The 22,590-nt window shown below is 49.3% G+C and overlaps 1 protein-coding gene across 1 annotated transcript; it reads right to left on the bottom strand.

The window, feature by feature from the left end:
• Positions 1 to 20,061: 20,061 nt before the first annotated feature.
• Positions 20,062 to 21,126, bottom strand: LOC142575042 (uncharacterized). The gene has a single exon (XM_075684009.1). The coding sequence runs from the start codon at positions 21,019 to 21,021 to the stop codon at positions 20,062 to 20,064; it is 960 nt and encodes a 319-aa protein (XP_075540124.1). The 5' UTR covers positions 21,022 to 21,126.
• Positions 21,127 to 22,590: the final 1,464 nt, after the last annotated feature.

Here is a 22,590-nt window from a genome sequence, read left to right as displayed (position 1 = left end):
ATGCGGGGATGAATGCTGCCTCCACGGTCGACACACCATAGCATTGGCCTACCGTCAGGCAAATCCCAGGGCACAAACATAACACCATATACGCTTCGAGAACTCGTTAGTGATCTTCTCGACCGTCGATATCTCGTTGCGGCGAAAGAAATCGTGCACACGACCTCGGCGCGCACAACGTGTCATACTTCGTGCTGCGTCTTCTTTTCTCCGCATTTCATGGGCGCTTTCGCGAGGGCGTCGACAGTTTGCCACCCGAAATATGCGAAGCACTGCGCTTTCGCTGACACCGAGCATCGCGAGTTTGTAATGGTTCCAATAAATGCATTGTTTTATATAAGTACTTGTGCAATAGCAACTGAATGATTTGAAGCTCGGAACAACCGCAAAAGCCATGCAGAGCTGCCCTTTCTACTTTCGTCACTTGCAATGAAGCTAAAGAGCAGACGACGGGCCGCGTTGTGGAAGGCACGGGGTTATTTTTCTGTCGCGATCCGGCATGTGCTGTAGCACTAGAGCTCTACTAAACCAGTCATCAAAATACAAAAGTCTTTATTTATACCGAGAATTGCGCGTTCCAGAAGCACGATTTCTTAAGCGGGATTATTTTACTCGCGGAGGCAATCGGACGTCGCGCTTCGGTCATCTGGGCGGGGCCTCCCCTTTTTCCTAAAGTTGTATCCAACTATAGTAATGAATGAAGGTCGCGGGAGTAGTGCTCGTCCTTAGCCGAGGTTACTTCAGCGCAGTACTTCTTTAAACACTTTTTATAATCAGCCCATCAATTAGAATTGCGCGATTTCTTAGCACGTTTGTATAAGTGTTTTTCTGTTAACTAGGGTACGAATATATTTCTTTAAACCAAGGCTTAGATTTATCATTCTTTATTGTGATAGAGAAACGTACTTGACAATTAAAGCTGAAATGGCGTTTTTAAAATGTACCCCCCTATCGTCAATGTTACGATTTGGGAAGGACAGCAAGAAGGTTTCACTAAACGCATCCAGGTTAGTATTTATTTTAGTAGAGTAAAAGCCTTATTAAAATCGCGAATCAGTTTAACCATTACTCCCATGATTTTTAAAGCCACATTAATTTTTAACTGAAGCAGTTTATGGTCATTACAAGCATCGTGACAGTTGGAGTGACTGTTTCAGGAGCGTTAGTTAATATCAGGTCTAGAACATCAGAATAGAAGGTTAAGAATGAATAATGAATAAGAAGGAAGAATAGAAGGTTAAGTTAATTAATTGAGCCGACTTATGACAAGGGCATGATAGCTGCGGTCACTCAAAGTTTGGAAAGTAAAGTCGCCGAGTATGTAGATATTATCAGCAGAATATTGTTTTATCGCATTGTCAATGCTGTAACGCATTTGCTCAACAAATGGTTGGTCACAATCAGGAGATATCTGGAATCTGAGCATGGCAAGCTTTAACGCTAGAAAGTTATGTAGTGAGGCGAGTCTAACAGTGCTATTGGAGGAAATAGCGGGCAGTAAATGGGATATAATAGGGCTCAGTGAGGTTATGAGGACAAAAGAAGCATATACAGTGCTAAAGAACGGGCACGTCCTGTGCTACCAGGGCTTAGCGGAGAGATGAGAATTAGGAGTCGGATTCCTGATTAATAAGCATATAGCTAGTAACATACAGGAATTCTAAAGCATTAACAAGGTGGTGACAGGTCTTGTTTTGAAACTTAATAAGAGGTACAAATTGAAGGTCGTACAGGCCTACGCCCCTACAGGCAGTCATGATGACCAGGAAGTCGAAATCTTCTACGAAGACGTGGAACCGGCGATGGGTAAAGTCAAAACAAAATACATCATACGGATGGGCAACTTCAATGCCAGGGTAGGCAAGAAGCAGGCTGGAGACAAGTCAGTGGGGGAACATGGCATAGGCTCTAGGAATAGCAGAGGAGAGTTATTAGTAGAGCTTGCAGAACGGAATAATATGCGGATAATGAATACCTTCTTCCGCAAACGGGATAGCCGATAGTGGACGTGGACGAGCCCGAACGGCGAGACTAGAAATGAAATAGACTTCATACTCTGCGCTAACCCTGGCATCATACAAGATGTGGACGTGCTCAGCAAGGTGCGCTGCAGTGACCATAGGATGGTAAGAACTCGAATTAGCCTAGACCTGAGGAGGGAACGGAAGAAACTGGTACGTAAGAAGCCGATCAATGAGTTCGCAGTAAGAGGGAAAATAATGGAATTCCGCATCAACTACAGAACAGGTATTCGGCTTTAACTCAGGAAGAGGACATTAGTGTTGCAGCAAGGAACGACAATCTTATGGGCGTCATTAAGGAGTGTGCAATAGAAGTCAGTGGTAACTCCGCTAGACAGGATATCAGTAAGCTATCGCAGGAGACGAAAGATCTGATTAAGAAACGGCAGTTTATGAAAGCCTCTAACCCTACAGCTAAAATAGAACTGGCAGAATTCTTGAGGTTAATCAACAAGCATAATATAGCGGACACAAAGAAGTATGATATGTATAAAAGTGAAGATGCTCTCAGTAACGGAGGAAGCCTAAAAGCAGTGAAGAAGAAACTAGGAATAGGCAAGAATGAATGTATGCGTTAAGAGACAAAGCCGGTAATATGATTACTAATATGAATGAGATAGCTGAAGTGGCTGAGGAGTTCTATAGAGATTAATACAGTAGCAGTGGCACCCACGACGAAAATGGAAGAGGGAATAGTCTAGATGAATTTGACATCCCATATGTAACGTCGGAAGAAGTAAAGGAAGCATTGGGAGCTATGCAAAGGGGGAAGGCAGCTGGGGAGGATCAGGTAACAGCAGATTTGTTGAAGGATGGTGGGCAGATTGTTCTAGAAAAACTGGCCACCCTGAATACGCAATGCCTCATGACTTCGAGCGTACCGGAATCTTGGAAAAACAGTAACATAATCCTAAACCATAAGAAAGGGGACGCCAAAGACTTGAAAAATTATAGACCTATCAGCTTGCTGTCCGTTGACAACAAAGTATTTACTAAGGTAATTGCAAATAGAATCAGGAACACTTTAGACTTCCGTCAACCAAAAGACTTGGCAGGATTCCGTAAAGGCTACTCAACAATAGACCATATTCACACTATCAGGTGATAGAGAAATGTGCGGAATATAACCGACCCTCACATATAGCTTTCATTGTTTACGAGAAAGCGTTTGATTAAGTCGAAACCTCAGCAGTCATGGATGCATTGCGGAATCAGGTTTTAGACGGTATGTAAAGCTACTGAAATGTATATATAGCGACTCCACAGCCACAGTAGTCCTCCATAAAGAAAGCAATAAAATCATAATAAAGAAGGGCGACAGGCAGGGAGGTACGCTCTCTCCAATGCTATTCACAGCGTGTTTACACGAGCTATTCAGAGACCTGGATTGGGAAGAATTGGCGATAAGAGTTAATGGAGAATACCTTAATAACTTGCGATTCGCTGATGAAATTGCCTTGCTCAGTAGCTCAGCTAGGGGACCAAATCCAACGCATGCTCACTGACCTGGAGAGGTAAAGCTGAAGGGTGGGCCTAAAAAATTATTCTGCAAAAACTTAAGTTATGTTTAAGTCTCGGAAGACAACGGCAGTTTACCATAGGTAGCGACTCTGGAAGTGGTAAGAGAATACATCTAATTAGGGCAGGTAGTGACCGCGGATCCTGATCATGAGAATGAAAGAATCAGAAGAATAAGAATGGGCTGGGGTGCGTTTGGCAGGCATTCTCAGATAATGAACAGCAGATTGCCATTTTCCCTCAAAAGAAAAGTGTATAAAAACTGTGTCTTACCAGTACTCACCTATGGGGCAGAGACCTAAAGGCTTACGAAATGGGTTCTACTTAAATTGGGGACGATGCAACGAGCTATGGAAAGAAGACTGATGGGTGTAACGTTAAGGAATAAGAAAAGAGCAGATTAGGTGACGGAACAAACGCGAGTTAATGACACCTTAATTGACATCAAGATTAAGAAATGGGCATGGGCAGGACATTAATGAGGAGGGAAGATAACCGATAGTCATTAAGTGTTACGGACTGGATTCCAAGAGAAGGGAATCGTAGCAGGGGGCGGCAGAAAGTTAGGTGGACGGATGAGATTAAGGAGTTTGCAGGGACAACTTTACTACAATTATCACATGACCGGGGTAGTTGGAGAAGAATGGGAGAGGCCTTTGCCCTGCAGTGGGCATAACCAGGCTGATGATGATGAATCAGGAGTACGATAGCAAGAACCAATTAATAACTTGACAAATGAGGATGAGCATGCAACCGAAATAATTTCAAGTGCTGAGTTAGTGTCTATAATATACAGTGAAATATTTCGTCTAACATCGACTAAGACACCACCTCCTCTTTTTTCGCACCTATGTACGTTGTACACAGGGCAGTCGCTGAAAAATTTAGTTTGTTATTTCGGGTCGCAGCCGAGTCTCTGCTAAAACGATAATATCGGAAAGACTGCCTTCGACAAAAGAACACACAAGAGCGCGTTTTGGTAGTAGGCTTCGAATGCTAGTGAAAGATAAGGATATCCACTGCACTGACTGAATTCATTGAGTTATTTGCGGCATGTGCATGTAAGTACCGTTTTCTAGCTATCTTCGAGATGAAGTGACCTTGTCAGTTGCGTGCCCATACATGTAAGTATTATTGTCAATACGCAGCTTGTCTATTGACAGCTTGAATGTTTTGTTTTGCGTTTTAGCAAATTCAACCAACATCCTCCTAGCATGCTGCGTCGAAGGCGAAAAGTCTTCTCGAATTGAGAATGCAGACCCCCTATGTTTGTGCGCAGATTATATGATGACCTGTTTATCTTTAAAGAAGCTTAGCTTTGCTATTATTGGCCTGCGTTTGTCCTTGGCCAACTTACCTAACCTGTGCACACGTTCAAATTGTGTGCTGGTTGTTTGTACGCCAAGTTTATCCGAAGAAGCCTTGATTATTTTTGATTCTGCTCAGTCTTCGTTATACCCGTCATCAAGTCCAAAAAAGAGAACGTCGCACCGACGCATTCTATTTTCTTTGTCGTTGCATCTTGTGACAATAGTGTTCAGTTGTTCGAAGATGTGCAGTGGGCTGCCAATTGTGCTTATCGCGGTCATATTGATTGAAGAAATAACGGTTTCAAGGATGGAAAGTTTGCTGGCCAGGAGAGCAGTTTTGGCAGATACTGTTGTTTTTTTCGTCTTTGAGGCATTTGACTTCCCCAGCGGTTGATTTTTGTTCTTTATAAGCTTAATTTTTCTATCAGTGGCGTCCTGTTAGTCCTTTATGTCTCGTATTTCTCTTAATATCGCCTCCTGCCCAGAGTCTAGTTGTCGAACGGTTTCCAACACAGATGAAAAGCGTTTTTTTCCGAAGTATCAAAATCTGGTCCCGCGTTCGATTAACGTCGCCTGCGAGTAACAAAAGCACATTCGAGAAGGCACAATACAATTGTGCAATGACAGACGAGGCTCACCTAACACTCCCGAGCGGCTCCCATTGGCCACCACACCACTACAAGGCATCTGTCGTCACTTCTAAGACAAGCATACTTAAGGTAACTAACCTGCAAAAGTAGCATGCTTGAGTTCCGCATGCTGGTATCGGTGCCGTGCCCAAGGGATACAGTCCCAGTCGTAAATATCCGCATGGCTGCCAATAGCTATTTCAATGCAGACGCTCTTTCGACAATAGCGCCAAGGTCCCCTTCAGTTACGGCCCTAGCAGGAAGGCGATACTTTGGCAAAATGGCGGCGCACGCGATTGTTTACGTTGTCATGGCAGCAGGAACAGCAGTCGCGTGGCGTCTCCTCAGATAGCGCTCTTTGCTTTTTGTTTTCGTTTTTATTATGACGACCAACCCGCCGTGGTTGCTCAGTGGCTATGGTGTTGGGCTGCTGAGCACGAGGTCGCGGGATCGAATCCCGGCCACGGCGGCCGCATTTCGATGGGGGCGAAATGCGAAAACACCCGTGTGCTTAGATTTAGGTGCACGTTAAAGAACCCCAGGTGGTCAAAATTTCCGGAGTCCTCCACTACGGCGTGCCTCATAATCAGAAAGTGGTTTTGGCACGTAAAACCCCAAATATTATTATTATTATTATTATGACGACCAGCCTGGACTAGCTCCGCTCTCTTTCCACCCTTCCCCATGCACCGTGCACCTTTACTTTTGCTTTCATTTGGCGGTCCGTGACGCGTATCTTTTTTTTTTTATCGCGCGCGCTACGCCAGACATTGGCATTGTTTGTGGACTGGGGCGTGGAGCACCGTGGGTTCTTTATGTATTGGCACGCACGCACTCTTGTCGACACTTTGAGTGGGCCCTCATATCCCAGAACGTAATTCCACTTCGAACAAAACGAATCTTCGGCCTCGTTTTATTGACTTCCGTTTCTGAAAACAAAGATATTTCGCATAACTTGGCGTGATACACGCTAAGAAAATGAACAAAACTGAAAAATGCATGACATGTACATGACTACAAAACAACACAAAGGTTCACAGACAGTTAAATAAAAAAAAACAAGACTCAAGAAAACGCGAAGGCTACTTGATGTACACACATATAAAATAGTTTTGTATAATGCCGTAAAGACCAAAGTGTAGAAGAGCTTCTGGTGTGCGCACTGAGAGCTTCTGATATACTCGCAGAGATATTGCGCAAAACTGGACGACGCGTATGGCATAGTCATGACAACTCAAGAAAGGGAAAATTCACTGGTAATGGCAAGAACAATTACACGCAAAATACGTAAAGAATAGAATAAAATGTGCTAAGATTGTATCATTGACAGCCATAAAGAAAGCACGAACTTACTTATATACCTGCACAGAGGTATATGAAATGCGTGACATGTTCATTACTAGTGAACAAAATGAAAAAGACATGGCAGAACAAAAATAATACTCCACTAAAAACAAAAATACACATTAACAGATAATTTTGCACTTGGCCACGACTCTAGTAACGGTGACAAGGGCGAGCAGTAGGTAGTCGGCTTTGGAGCAGCACTTAGAAAACATTCTCAGAAACGCCTATTCTTCAAACAAAGACCAGGTGACATAAGCCAACAACACGACTCTTTTTTCGCCACGAATGGAATGCTTAGCAGTAAAGTTAGGTCACATGAGGCAATAAGTCATACCCTACTGCGCCCTCCTTTGTGTAATAAACATGAACTGGAAAAGAATGCATATAAAACACTGCCAATGCTCATATGTTTCCAAAAAATAAGCGTTTCATGCCTACAGATGAAGGCTCTTCACGCGGTTTTCACATAGGCAATTACTGAGATTATACACAAACAGAAACAGCAATTCTTCTGCTGTTAGTGCGTTTGTAGAAGGGTGACACACAGAAAAAACACTGAGGGTGGAATGGAAAGCTGGGCGAGTTACTGAAGTTGCAGAATGAGACTTGGTATAGAAAAACGCAAGTCCTAGACTAGGTGACAGTGAGGAGGAACATCTATTTGTCAGCTTTCTCTACCGGTAAGAGGGAAGTGTCGCACACTCAAGGCGCAACGACGTCCGGAGACTCATGGAAAACACACATGCAGAGAGGGCCGTGTTTGTGAACATGCGCGTTTTGATGTTCTCGGGTCTGTGGCACTCATCTGTTGCATTTGAGCACCGGGAAGAACCTTGCAGGGCTCGTTTTTGAGGTATTCGTGTACCACTGCACGTGCACGAGCGGTGCGAGTCGTGAAACGGGTTAAGCGCGAGACACATGGTGCGATTTTCCGTGCGATCTGTCGTACAGTGCATCGTGTGCGACTTGCCGCATGCGGCGATTCGGGGCACATGGTACGAATGAGCGAGTGGAGGGTAGCTCCGCCCAGAACCGGCGCCCCTGTGAGGAAGTTCGGAATGTTGCGTAACTTCGAACAGAAAGTGAAAGCAACTGTATTTGCACAGCTATCTTGTTTGAAACGAACGATGACAATATACACACGTCTATTCGAGCACTGTAGACGCGTTTCCTCAAGGCCGCGTTAGCAGTATCGGTTCCGTTGACAGCCGCCGAGAAACAACGAGTCAGCCGAAGTGAACGGACGTGTTGTCAGTGCGCTCCGTAACCACCGAGACGCCGCGACCTTCACCGACCGCCCTTGCCCGGGCCGCTTTCGTCGGGAGTCATATGGGAAGCGGCCTTCTCGCCGTTTCCCACCAACCGCCTTTTTGAAGCGGACTCTGCCTACGCGGGAGCTGCGTTCCGCGCAACGCCTGCTGTCGACGCCGCCTGATTTCGCTGCCTGCGTCGATACAGCTCACACGCCGACGTGGAATATCGAGTCGCAGACACCTCCATCAGCCCTGCCGAGCTTGAAGCTGACTCACGCTCGGTCCGTGCCGTGAAAGCACACCATGCAGCCGCGGCCCACCAGCCCATCGTCTCGCCACCGCCTGCCTCGACACCATCCAAGTATGCCTGCGCTACCACTCTCCATCGTCACGCTCCCCTACCTCGCCTCCCAGCGGAGGACTTCAAGATCGTATACACACCGGGAGGAGGGCTTGACCTCCACACAACCACTAACGGAGCCCTGCTCCAAATCCTTTGCACTCGTGCGACCATCGACTATGCCACTGCACGCACCGTCGACCGTGTACGGATAAATCCGCACAACTCCCTCACTGTCAGCACCCCATCTGAGCCGCGCGCTCCCCTCTACCTCCGGGTCTCGGAACTCCGCCTGGGTGCCATATCTTACCCCCTGCGTGCCTACATGGCCGTACCCGACAACGCCTTCCACGGCATCATACACAACGCAGTGGACTCCCAAACCCAGGACGAGATCGTCCAAGACCTACAGTCAATGAACGTGAACACCCTCTATGCCATCGCTGACGCACGCCAGATGGGGCGCTCCCAGTCCATCCTCATCACCTTCGTCGGCGCTTCTACTCTTCCCTCCACCATCGTCTTCAACTGCGGGGTCTACCGCTGCCACCTGTTCCGCCCGAGAGCAGAGGCCTGCACGAACTGCTGGGCTCCTGGCCACCGAGCGTACCAAGCCCAAGTCCGCCCTCTGTCACAGCTGCGGCCAGGCCCACAAGCCAGTCGAGCGTCCCCTGCTGCGTCCCCTGCTGCATCCTGTGCAAGGGAGCCCACGTCACGGGCTCGCGCCCGTGCAGGCTCCGGTTCGAGCGGAACGGCCCGTCATCGCCCCCGGCCACCTCCAAGCACCAGCCTCCCCCACCAGCGCCACCCACCATGCCCATCCTCAAGACCTCCCGGCCTTCCCGCCCCCGCCGCCACTCTGTCTCCCGTGGTGCCCAGTCTGGCAGCCGCCACCGCTCCGTCTCCTTCCCGCCTCTGCCTAAATCCGAGGCGTCCACCGCCCCCGCCACCACCACTACATCACCGGTAAGCTGGAAACCGCAGCCTCACACGTCGGACCCCCACACCGCGGCCCTCGAGGCCACTAGTGCCGCCCAGCAGCTCCAAATTCAGGAGCTGTCGCGCCAGCTGCAGGCCGCACTAGTGCGTCTGTCCTTCCCCGCTCCTCCTCCTACTTCCCCAGTTCCCGCACCTCCACAGCCGCCACCGCTAGCTGTGGAACCGACGAATACGGCATCCTCGGCTGCATCATCGCGCGCCTCCTCTTCCAACCGCAGTCCTCCGCTCAAACGCCGATCACCTTCCTCCGACCCCGTCGCGCCCGAGCGTGACGTGATTCGCCAAACAACCTCCTTCTTGGAGGCGTTTGAGAAGCGCGTCATGGCTCGCTTTGCGCGACTTGAGGAGCGCGTCGCCAGTATCGACACGTGTGGCCGCTATGGAATCCCACCTTACCGCCCTAGACACCAGGGTCGCGGCCTTAGAGACCCGCCAAAGCGCGACTGAGGCCACCGTCGCACACCTGTCGCTCCCTGCCCCACTCACCCCGGCACCTACCCCAACTCTGTCGGGGGACTCCGCCATCCATCATGGCCAGACACCCCACGCGCCTTAATTTCTGGCAGTGGAACTGTGGGGGGTTCCGCAGCAAGCGGAACACCCTGCAGCTCCAGCTCCAGAACATCCCTCCCGACACTCTCCCCTCCGTCCTAGCACTCCAGGAACCCCTAACTCCCGTGAAACAGCGCGACTACACCTCCTTCCATCCTTCTTCTGGGGTCCACCCAAACGCTGCCACACTGGTGCAGCGCCACCTTGCTGCGGTGCAGCACCAGTTGGACGTTTCGGAGTGTGCCCATCTCCTCCTTGAAATCCTTCCTCGCCGTCGCACTGAGACAAGCCTCTTTGTTCTCAATGTGCACAGTCCTCCCAAAGCCCCTTCAGCTCCTCTCCTCCTCGTCCTCCGCAGAGCGCTCTCCTGCGCTGGCCGCAATGCCCTGGTCGTTCTTGGCGACTTCAATGCCCCACATACCAGCTGGCACACCACCCTCATCACTCGTCTCACAAACACTGTACACCAGACTGTACGCCTCATACGCCGCATTGCAAACCGCCACCACGGCATTCGCGAACACGACCTCCGCCACCTGGTCCAGGCCTTTGTTCTCAGCCGCTTCATTTATTTTCTTCCGTATCTCTACCTTTCTCGTACCGAGGAAGACAAAGTCAACAGCCTCATTCGCCACGCATATAAATCAGCCCTGTCCCTTCCCACATCTACGTCGACGGCTCGGTTACTGTCGATGGGCGTCCACAACTCCCGGACGGAGCTAACGGAGGCCCATCGCACGGCCCAGCTCCTCCGTCTCTCCCGCACCCGCCCGGGTCGTGCACTTCTCTCCACCCTTAATCTCTCCCCTCTTTTCCCTCTTCCCACATCACTGCCCATGCCTTTCCATGTCTTCCCCCTCTTAACCGTTAATCCCCTCCCTAAAAAAATTGGAGGACGCTTAAGCTTCGCCTTCAAGAGTGGAACGCGAAAGCATTGCCGTCGACCCGCCAAGGGGTGTAAGGCAATGGGCTACGGCGCAGCGATTACGCGCCCCGCATCGGAAGCGGTGAGCGTCGAGCAACGCAGCGTTCGGCGCGACAACGAAATGTGCGCCTGAGCAAGCGACGCACGCCTGAGCCTTAGAAACAGCTCGTTTCTGAGGCAACACCGCGTTCACTAGAGGCGCTCTTGTACCGCTTTGAAGCATCGAACTCGTGGCTCAGTGGTGACGTCTCCGTCTCACACTCCGGAGACCCTGGTTCGATTCCCACCCAGCCCATCTTGGAAGTTGCTTTTTATTTATGAAGTGCCTGCCGTGATTTATCGCTCACGGCCAACGCCGCGGACGCCGACGACACCGGCTTTTCTGCGACACGAGCTCCTTAACGCTATCGCGTTAATATGCATCCCGAACACCACCCCTCACGTAGAGCAGCGCGAGCCTGCGCGCTCTGGCGTCAGTACGAACGGCAGGCCGCCGTGGCTTACGTAGATGCTGCCCCGTACAGCCGCTACCTAGCACATGCTGTTAGGGTTGGCGTCTGACACCACGTGGCGACAGGTCATTCACCCGACCTTCCCGGAACCGGAGCCCACGTGCACCGGAGGAGTCATTCACACCGACCTTCTCTGAAGAAGAGCCCACGTGCACCGGAGGAGTCATTCACCCGACCTTCTCTGAAGAAGAGCCCACGTGCACCGGAGGGGTCATTCACCCGACCTTCCTGCACCGGAACCCACGTGCACCGGAGGGGTCGTTCACCCGACCTTCCTGCACCGGAACCCACGTGCACCGGAGGGGTCGTTCACCCGACCTTCCTGCACCGGAACCCACGTGCACCGGAGGGGTCATTCACCCGACCTTCTCTGCACCGGAGGGGTCGTTCACCCGACCGGATTCGTCGCTGAGAGGATCGACCTCTCCTCCCCGCGTTTGGTATTGCAGGAGGCGGGGCCCTCTCTCCGTGCCTGTCACGTGTCATTGATGGACGCAAGATCCCGCCCACACTTGTAGAGAGCTATTTAAGGGGCTCCGAAATGTACTTTGATATACTTCTTACTTGAGACTTCATACTTCATGCTTTTCTTATTTTCTTTCAACTACCTTTGAATAAACAGTGCAAGTTTCGCACTAGCAAATCGTCTCGCCCCTGCTTGGTCGCCATGATCTACCGGATGCCTGCAGCCCGCCGACAACGCCACGCTACCCAATAAGTAATGTCGGACGAGCTTCGATAGGCAGGCGTCGCTACTTCTCGGCGGTAGTACGGTACGCTACCCTGGAGTACGCAACAAACTGGCTGGCAGCGATTGGGATATGGAATCCTGGAGACCCCAACTTGGACGACAACTACGAGATCGTAGCCTCTTCGTCCTGGCAACAGCGTTCGGAAGGAAGGTGTCCGGATCATGACTGCATATGGTGAGTGCACGGCTTTTCTTCACTGAGATATCACTTGGCTTTTACGTATTTTTTGGAAAGTACATAGCAGTGATTTTTCTTTAATCCGTTGACGGAAGTTTGAGTACGTCAAGGTTGTATAGAGTGAAGGTTTAGCAGCACTAAGGGCAGCCATGAACTTGAAGGCACTAAAGAAGCCGGAATTGTTGAGCTTGGCCAAAAAGTTGGGCCTCGAAATTGCCGAATCAAAGTGAAAGCCGGAGATCATTGAGGCGATCGAAGCGATCGGGGCAGACGACGAGGAACTGACGGAATGCCTAGAGGGCATTAAAGAAAGAGAGGAAGAGCGTAAGCGCCTTGAGGAAAAAAAGAGCGTAGGCGCCTAGAGGAAAAAGAGGAGCGCGAGCGGGCTGCACGTGAGGCAAAAGAAGAGCGCGAGTGGGCTGCACGTGAGGCAAAAGAAGAGCGCGAGCAGGCAGCACGTGAGGCCAGAGAAGAGCGAGCCGCACGTGAGGCCAAAGAAGAGCGCGACCTCGAAATGAAGCGCCTCTTGAAAGCACAAAATTCTGAAAGACCTAGCACAGAGGCACGCGAAAATGAACGCAGAATGACAGACTTGATGGCACCCTACGCAGTAGGAGGGGACATGGGTCTTTTTCTGGTGCAGTTTGAGCGCACGTGTGAGAAGGCAAAATTCGCGAGAAACACGTGGCCGCAAGGCTTGCTTACGTTACTGCCACGTGAGGTAGCTGATATTATCGCCCGCATTGGGAAAGAAGAAGCAGAGGACTTCGATGAAGTCAAAGCGACCCTGCTTAAAAAGTATAGATTATCAGCGGAAGCGTTCAGGCGAAATTTCAGGGAAGTCGAGAAGACCAAGAGTGAGTTATATTCAGATTTTGCGTACACCTTGGAGGTAAACCTGAAGGAATGGCTCAGAGAAGAGGGTGCACTCGGCGATGCCGAAAAGACAATGCAGTGCGTTGCTTTAGAACAGTTCTACCGCCGGCTGCTAGTAAACATCAAGTATTGGGTTCAGAATAGGCCAGGCGTAGACACTGTTTCGAGAGCGGCCGATCTCGCTGAGGAGTACGTAACTCGCCGTGCGGACGAAAGCAGCGAAGCTCCTAAGGAGGAGATGAATAAATGCAGACCCGACAAGCCAAAACGATGGTGAAATTCGAATCGGTATAAAACAAAGGAAAGATCAGATTCAGGGAAAAGTAGTGACGAGGACAGCGAAGGAGAAAAGGAGTCACCCGAACAGAGGGCAGAAAAGCAAAAGAAAAAGGCTTTCGAGGCCAAGAAACCAGTAGTTTGCTACAACTGCCGGCAAACGGGGCATATCTCCGTGGGATGCAAAAATCCCAAACTAGTGTTGATGTCACTAAGTAGTAACGCAGAGAATCTGAACTTGCTCGAACCGCACATTCGAGACCTCGTGGTAAACGGCAAACCGTGTAGAGTGCTTCGCGACTCGGCAGCCACAATGGACGTAGTGCATCCGTCGTACGTAGAGCCAGGCCAGTTCACGGGGGAATGTGCTTCGATAAGGCAAGCCGTAGATGCCTCCAGTGTTTGTCTCCCGGTGGCCAAAATCCGTATTGAAGGCACTTTTGGAGTACTGGACACTGAAGCCGCCGTCTCGGCACATCTTCCGCCGCAGTATCCGTATTTGTTTTCTAACAAATCGGAGGATTTGCTACGACGCAAGGGAATCGGGTTTAGTGAGGGAACAGTGCAAGCCCTAACTCGTTCCAAAGCAAAGGAGCTCGCGGCTAAAGCAGTGGATGAAAGTCCAGTGGTGAAGGAAACCGGTTTGACAGCTGATTGGTCAACTAGTACTGAACAGGATAGCCCTATAGGGGACGAGGCGGAAAGTATGCCAGCTAATGAAAAAACCAGGAAAGCAGCGGAGCCTGAAATGTCGCGAGAAGCAGAATGCAGCAAGTTATTGAACGTAAGCCCTGCCATAATGATTGCCGAGCAGGAAATGCGTAAAACACAAAACAATGCTGAGCATTACTATGACAGGACGGCTCGCACGCGACGCTTTGAAGTTGGGGAAAAGCGAATGTTTGTGAAACCCTCTTTGAATAACCAACCTGAGGAAATGCCTGTCGACTTTCCAGAGTTAGCAGCAGTGAAGGAGACAAAAGACATTGACGAGACAATTGATAAGTTAGTAGAACAGGCGAAGTTGAACCCCAATCAAAGGGCCGAACTGAGGGAACTTGTGTTTGAATTTAAAGACGTATTTTGAGACACATCGGGCAGGACGACTGCGATCGTTCACGATATCGAGTTAACCTCGTCGGACTCTGTTCGTTCGAAAGCTTATCGCGTTTCGCCTCGTCAACGTGAAGTCATGACCGCTGAAATAAACAAGATGTTAAAACTAGGTGTAATCGAGCCAGGAGAGAGTGATTATACCTCGCCTCTTATTTTGGTTGAGGTCCCAGGAAAAGAGCCGCGGCCATGTATCGACTACCGCAGGCTCAATCTAATCACGAAGGACCAGACTTATCCAATACCGCATATCGAGGAAAGGCTTGAAATGGTGAGCAGTGCTAATTTCATCTCTACGCTCGATTTAGTTAGAGGGTATTGGCAGGTTCCGTTGACCGAGAGGGCAAGCAGGCTTGGAGCGTTTATTTCCCCGATGGGAACCTTTCGTCCGAAAGTCCTGAGTTTTGGATTGAAGAATGCGCCATATTGCTTCTCTAGCCTTATGGACCAGGTGCTACGAGGAATGGAGGACTTTGCACTTCCCTATCTCGATGACATAGCTATGTTTTCTTCATCATGGGCGGACCATATGCAACACCTGCGAACCGTGTTGTGTGGGCTACGAGAGGCCAACTTAACTGTTAAGGCTCCCAAATGCCAATTAGGGCGCGCAGAGGTAGCTTATCTAGGTCATGTAATAGGGCAAGGCCATCGTCGGCCTTCCGAGGTTAAACTGACCGCGATAGACAACTTCCCGCAACCACGCACCAAGCGGGACATCAGATCATTCCTTGGCTTGGCGGGCTATTACCAAAGATATATTCCGCGGTATTCCGAGATTGCGAGTCCTTTAACAGATGCTCTCAGAAAAACAGAACCACAAACGGTAAAGTGGTATGACGCGAAAGAAAAGGCTTTTAGTAGGCTGAAGAACGCACTAACGAGTCAGCCAGTGTTGAACGCGCCCGACTACTCTAAGCCATTCATTCTTCAGTGTGATGCCAGTGACAGGGATATGGCGGTGGTGCTCTGTCAAAAGAAACATGACGAGAACGAACACCCTGTACTGTACGCCAGTAGAAAGCTTTCAGTTCGTGAGAAAGCATACAGTGCATCAGAAAAGGAATGCGCCTGCGTAGTTTGGGCGGTACAGAAGCTGGCTTGCTATATCGCTGGCTCAAGATTCACCATAGAGACTGACCACTGTCCCCTCACATGGCTGCAGTCCATGTCTACGAAAAAGGGTCGTCTTTTGCGCTGGAGCTTGGCTCTTCAACAGTACACCTTCGATATTCGCTACAAGAAGGGTAAGCTTAACGGCAATGCCGACGGTTTAAGTCGTTGCCCCTAGAGTATCGAAAGCCTCATGCTCATCCGGGTTTCCGTGGCATATTTTTCGTGCATTCATATGTTTTCCGAAGTGAAGCCGATTGTTAGCTGATTTTAATAACCACGTCTTAACGCTTTCAAGAAATGGCTGTTTTTAGTGTTAAGGGGGGAAGGACGCGCGTAGGAAATGGGAAAGGTGTAGCGGGTTTCCTTTTTTTTTAAAGCCGGGTGTGTCTTGGGGGTGAGTGGCCGTGTGCTCGCTGCTTTGTGGTTGTGGGTCCGGCACTGTTCTGGGGTGATTGCTTGCCCTCGCAGGAGACGAAAAGTTACGAGACCTGCTGGCAAAGACCAATTTCACCGGACCGGACCAAGGAGAAAAATCAAGATAGCCACCAAGGACGGAAGATCACTCCCCGGAATCTACCTGCTACGAACGAAGGGTTCGTCACCTCCACGGGGAATCCTGATACCGAAACGCCGATCCCTCGTACAGCGGCTGCTGGCCCCTACACGTCGGGATCTAGGGCCTAGAACGGCAGGCCGCCGTGGCTTACGTAGATGCTGCCCCGTACAGCCGCTACCTAGCACATGCTGTTAGGGTTGGCGTCTGACACCACGTGGCGACAGGTCATTCACCTGACCTTCACGGAACCGGAGCCCACGTGCACCGGAGGAGTCATTCACCCGACCTTCTCTGAACAAGAGCCCACGTGCACCGGAGGGGTCATTCACCCGACCTTCTCTGAACAAGAGCCGACGTGCACCGGAGGGGTCATTCACCCGACCTTCTCTGAACAAGAGCCCACGGGCACCGGAGGGGTCATTCACCGTCCGACCTTCTCTGCGCCGGAGCCCACGCGCACCGGAGGGGTCGTTCACCCGACCGGATTCGTCGCTGAGAGGATCGACCTCTCCACCCCGGGTTTGGTATTGCAGGAGGAGGGGCCCTCTCTCCGTGCCTGTCACGTGTCATTGATGGACGCAAGATCCCACCCACACTTGTAGAGAGCTATTTAAGGGGCTCCGAAATGTACTTTGGTATACTTCTTACTTGAGACTTCATACTTCATGCTTTTCTTATTTTCTTTCAACTACCTTTGAATAAACAGTGCAAGTTTCGCACTAGCAAATCGTCTCACCCCTGCTTGGTCGCCATGATCTACCGGATGCCTGCAGCCCGCCGACAACGCCACGCTACCTAATAAGTAATGTCGGACGAGCTTCGATAGGCAGGCGTCGCTACTTCTCGGCAGCAGTACGGTACGCTACCCTGGAGTACGCAACAATGCCCTTGCCGTCACTGACTTTTATTTATTTATTTATTTATTTATTGTCATACTCTCAAGGCCCGGAGGCATTACAGAGAGGAGTGGTGATTAGTACAAACATATTCGTTAACAATATTCTTGAAGTTTGTGGCGTCAGATATGGCAGTGACGGAGGCAGGGAGGCGGTTCCAGTCATTCGACGTTCTTGGTATAAAGGAATCAAAATAAACGTTCGTGCGACAAGTTGGGACTTCAACCTTAAAACGATGATCCGTGCGTGACGATATGTATGATGGAGGGGAGATTAGTTCATCCTTAAGTGTTTCGTTAGAGTAATAGATCTTGTGAAAAAGGCATAGGCGAAAGTATTTACGACGTAACTCTAGGTTAGGCAAGTCAAGGGTTAGTTTCATTGATGAGACACTTGCATGACGAGAATAATTCGAAAGAATAAAACGAGCAGCTCGGTTTTGAATGGATTCGATGGTGTTCTTTAGCTTTAGAGTAGAAGGGTCGAAAATGGAGCATGCATATTCAAGTTTAGGCCTCACTAAGGATTTGTACAGAAATAACTTGACAGCTACAGATGCCGATGAAAAATTACGCCGTAAAAACCCAAGCATGCGATTAGCGTTACCGTAAATGTAATTTATATGAATATTCCATGTAAGATTGTGCGTAATGTAGATACCAAGATATTTATATGATGATACATTTTCTACAGGTATGTTGTTAATATTGTACGTAGGAAGGGTGGTATTTCTTACAACACGGGACACACGCATCGCCTTACATTTATTAGAATTGAGCTTCATTTGGGATCTAGCACACCATGATGTTACTATGCCAATGTCTGATTGAAGAGTATCGCAGTCGCCAGAGTTAGAAATGACACGATAGAGAACACAGTCATCGGCGAATAACTTAATTGATGATTTAATTTGGTCTGGGAGGTCATTAATATAAATTAGAAATAATAATGGTCCTAGAACCGAGCCTTGCGGTACACCGGAGGTTACTCGACCAGTGGAAGAGAAGTATTCGTTAGCATAAACAAATTGGGAACGGTTAGACAAAAAACACTTGATCCAAGCAAGCACGTTAGGATCAATGTTGAGGTTACTTAATTTGGTTAAAAGTAATTCGTGTGAAACAGTATCGAATGCTTTGGCGAAGTCTAAAAAAATGCAGTCAATAATAATGTTAGCATCCATCGCCTGGAATAAATCATTAGTGAATGACAAAAGCTGTGTTTCGCAGGAATAGTATTTTCTAAATCCATGTTGGTAGGGGGTAAAAAATAGGTTTGACTCGAGAAATGAAACCAGGTGTGAGTAAATTATGTGCTCCATTAATTTGCAGGGAACGCTGGTTAGGGATATGGGTCTGTAATTAAGTGGGGAGTACCGACTGCCAGACTTATGTACGGGAATCACCATCCCTGCCTTCCAATCATTCGGAAGGATGGTGGTTTGAAGTGACTGAGCAAAGATTTCGCTCAGAATTATAGATGAATAAGTAATAGTTCCCTTAAGAAATTTCGTGTTGATACCATCTACTCCACTGCATGCAGAAACTTTTGAGGTCTGTATCAACTTTACAACGCCATCAAAGTCAATGGTAATAGGAAGCATTGGAAAATAATGCACATCAGGAAAAACAGCGCTTGCGCACAGCACAGAATCTGAAAATACAGAGATGAACGCGTCATTCAACACTTCACAACAGACACTCCGATCGACAGGTTCGTTGTTAAGGTCACACAGCTCAATGGCACTAGATTTTTTACCGTTGACCACACTCCAAAATTTCTGTGGGTTGTCTTTCAAAAAAGAAGGCAACGTGTGCTCATAAAATGTTGTTTTGGACTCTGCTACAGCATTCTTGTAGTCGCTCAGTGCTAGTGTGTAAGCATTCCAACGATCATGATTGCCAGTTAATTTTGCTCGTCGGAAAAGCCTTTTCTTTTTGTTCAGTAAACGTTTAAGACGCGAGTTGAACCAGGGTGCGCGAGAATTAGAATAAATACGTTTTTGCGGGATGTACCGGTTAATTAAGGAGTTGGCTTTCTCTTTGAATATTGACCAGTTTTCTTCAACCGATCGAGTGTGGAAACTTGGAATGTAGTCAGTGATGAAAGTTTCTAGTTCGTTATTAATTGCGGCAAAATCAGCATTTTTGTAATCACGTATAACTTTCGACGAATTAACAGATGGGATGATTAACATCAAATTACACTGGATTATACAATGATCGCTAATACCCGGTAGGTAAGTTAGGGGCGAAACAAATTCCGGGGATGTAGTAAGGATTAAATCTAGGATATTAGCCGAGTGTGCAGAACATCGAGTAGGCTTCAGGACAAGCTGGTGCAGGTTAAAATCGAGGCAAAGGCTGATGAATTCGGAATATTCAGAACAACACTCTTGGGTTGAAGGGGGATCAGTATGCCAGTTAATGCCAGGAAAGTTAAAGTCCCCAAGGAGTATTAGTGGCGTGGAAGGGAACCGTAAAATTAAACTATTTAAGGCATCGTGAAGGTCTGAACAAAATGTGTTAGGTGAGGAAGGGGGCCTGTAAACGACGCAAATGATAAAATTTTTGCGTTCGAAGCCTACGCGCGTGCACACTAGCTCTAATGGCGACGCAAGCTCAATTGCAGCAGCGGTAATCGAATCACGAACACCGATAAGTACACCGCCACCACACCGCACATCACGATCATGTCGATAGAAACGGTAAACACCCTGGCATTCCAAAATTTCACGGTCTTCAATTTTGCTAGAAAGCCATGTCTCTGTCAGGATAACAATATCTGCACTGCACGTGTCGACGACAGAAGATAAAGCATCCCGCTTGTTGCATACGCTGCGAATATTTGAATACAGAAGAGAAATATTTTTTGCCACCGGACCATGACTCCGCTATGTTTGTGAATTGCTAGGGCCATCAGAAGGTGCATTTGGGACAGAATTTGACGAACGAAGCTCGTTTGTGTGGATTTCGCAGACTCGATCAGTTACCGGACAGTAAACGTAAGTTTTTTTGTCGATTTGTAGACGGTTAAGCCGTAACACATATTTCTGTCCGCTAGCCTTTCCGAATTCAATCAATTTTTTCTGTGACAAGCGTGTGGCGCGGCAGAAGTCTTCGCTAACAGAAATGCCAGAACCTTTGAATTTTTTTCGCTCAGTGAAAACCTTTTGCTTAAGTTTTGAGGACGAGAATTTTACGATTATGGGCCGGTGCTTATTTACTGCATAGGTACCCAGCCTGTGGGCGCGGGAAATGGCTTCATCTATTAAAGTTATCTGTAGTAAATTGGTAAGGCAGTTTCGAATTTTAGTTTCCGATTCGGACCAGTTCTCAGCTGGGACGTCAGGAATCCCGTAGAATATAAGGTTGTCACGGCGAGAGCGGTCTTCCAGCTCGTCCAACCGAGAAGTTATTGCTGCAGTTTGGTCTCGCACAGCTTCATCGACTACTCTCGGTAGATCAACACCATTCTGATTTGCTTCATATGATTCCACCAGGGATTCAACTGTTGCGAGCCTACTGGCTAAGCTGGAAACTTTTTCCTCAAGTTTTTGCTGATTAGCTCGGACCTCTGATAGCATCCCTATTACCTCGGTATGGCGTGCGTCACTTTTAGCCGACAAGGCCGCAATGGCGTCTAGAATCTCCTTTTGAGGACCAGGGTTCTGTTCCACATCCCCAGCTAACATAAGCAACTTAACAACATATATACACTCAAAAAAATCACAAAGAATCACCAGTGGGCCTGGGAAGAGCAGCAGACAGATATTACTGGATCGCTTAGCGTGCAACGACGGGTGTTTACCAACCTGTACAACAAACAAGAACGGGTTTTGAAGCGGTTGCATGGCTGCCGCTCCGTCCAGCCCACTGAAGTGGCCCGATGAAAGCGTCGCTCTTAAGTACGTCCGGCTGACTGGTGTCGTAGGCGATGGGAATGGCCAGCCAAGTCGGGGCACTCTGACAGTTCTCTCCGACCCACTCTTACTGCCTCAGTATACACTTCTACCTCTGTTGAGGCCGAGGACGCAGCTATTGCCCTTGCCATCACGTAAACCTCCGCGAAGTACATCTTCAGCGACTCCAAACCTGCGGTCTACAACTACGCGGTTGGACGGGTGGCACACCCGGCCATCGGAATCTTGCGTTCCGATACGGTTCCCTCTCGCCCCATCCAAATCATCTGGGTGCCCGCTCACGCGGCCCATCCTGGTAACGAGGCGGCCAATCCCATCGCTCGAGATTCGACTGACCGAGCAAGCCCGCCCCCGGCGGGAATGGATAGGCGCGACGCGCTCCTCACGTACCGCGATATCACGCAGCACTATCGCCTCTCTCGTGTCACCTTCCCCCTCCGCATCAATCCCTTTCCCTGCCCCACCAACACTTATGGCGCCACCTTCAGACCCATACCGATCTTACTCCTCCACGTCTTACCCTCTCCCACCCCGGGACGCACTCGCCGGCTTGCCGCTTATGTGACGGCTCCCGCGTCGATTACGCTCACGTCCTAATCTCCTGCCCGGCACACTTGCCCCTGCCTCTTGGCGCCTAAGCAATCCGCAGCAGTGGGAGGCTGCTTTGTCCAGCACCGAGCCGGATATCCAACTCCGGCTGGTGAACTGGGCGGAGGACGTCGCGGCTAGGCATGGTCTGGACGCCACAACCGGCAGCCTGAAGGCCACCCACAACGCTGCTTTTTAATTTGTTTTTACTTTTGTCCTTCTCATCAATAAAAGTTTTTCACCACCACCACCACCGATGGCCAGGAGCCGGCAGGCATAGCTCGCTGGGCCATCGAATCGAACACCGGTGGCGCTTGTGACACGATCGCTTGCAGCTCGTATAGCAAAGCACCTATGTTAGTCGGCACAACGTGTACACAGTTATGTCACGCTTAAATTGCAGCACATTTGATTTCATTGGCGCCGACAGAAGCGAACGAGCATACCAGGCCAGCTTGCGATTGCTGGGGGACGCTGTAGGCCTATCTCGCCGGCCGTCTATCCGAGGTCGAGGGTCCTTGCGATGCGTCCGCAGCTCGTAATAAAGCGCCTAAATCCGTCAGCACAATCACAACCTGAATATTTATGCTTCTCTTAAGTGAAAATACGGTTAGTTTTCCCGGTGCCGTTAGTAGCGATGAGTAAACACGCCAGTCAGGCGAGCCGCTTCGTATACAGACGAGTGCTAGCGCGTCTGCGCTTACCGCATCCGAGTAGAAATCACGCCAACGATTTACTATTTCGCACAACGTTTTATAACTCGCACTCTTTCTAGGTCATTTTATTCTAGAAGTTATTTCGTGTCAGAAGCAAACTGTAGCCGATTTATGTGCCGCCGTCAGCGGCGAAAGAGGCCCACGTTTCGACCAGGGAGAGAAAAAAAAACAGACATAATCGGAGCGGCGAGGCGCC

The sequence above is a fragment of the Dermacentor variabilis genome, chromosome 3 (assembly GCF_050947875.1).
Source record: "Dermacentor variabilis isolate Ectoservices chromosome 3, ASM5094787v1, whole genome shotgun sequence".
Classification (NCBI taxonomy): Eukaryota; Metazoa; Arthropoda; class Arachnida; order Ixodida; family Ixodidae; genus Dermacentor; species Dermacentor variabilis.
The sequence above is the reverse complement of the archived record's forward strand: the minus strand, read 5'-3'. Positions and strand labels throughout refer to the sequence as shown.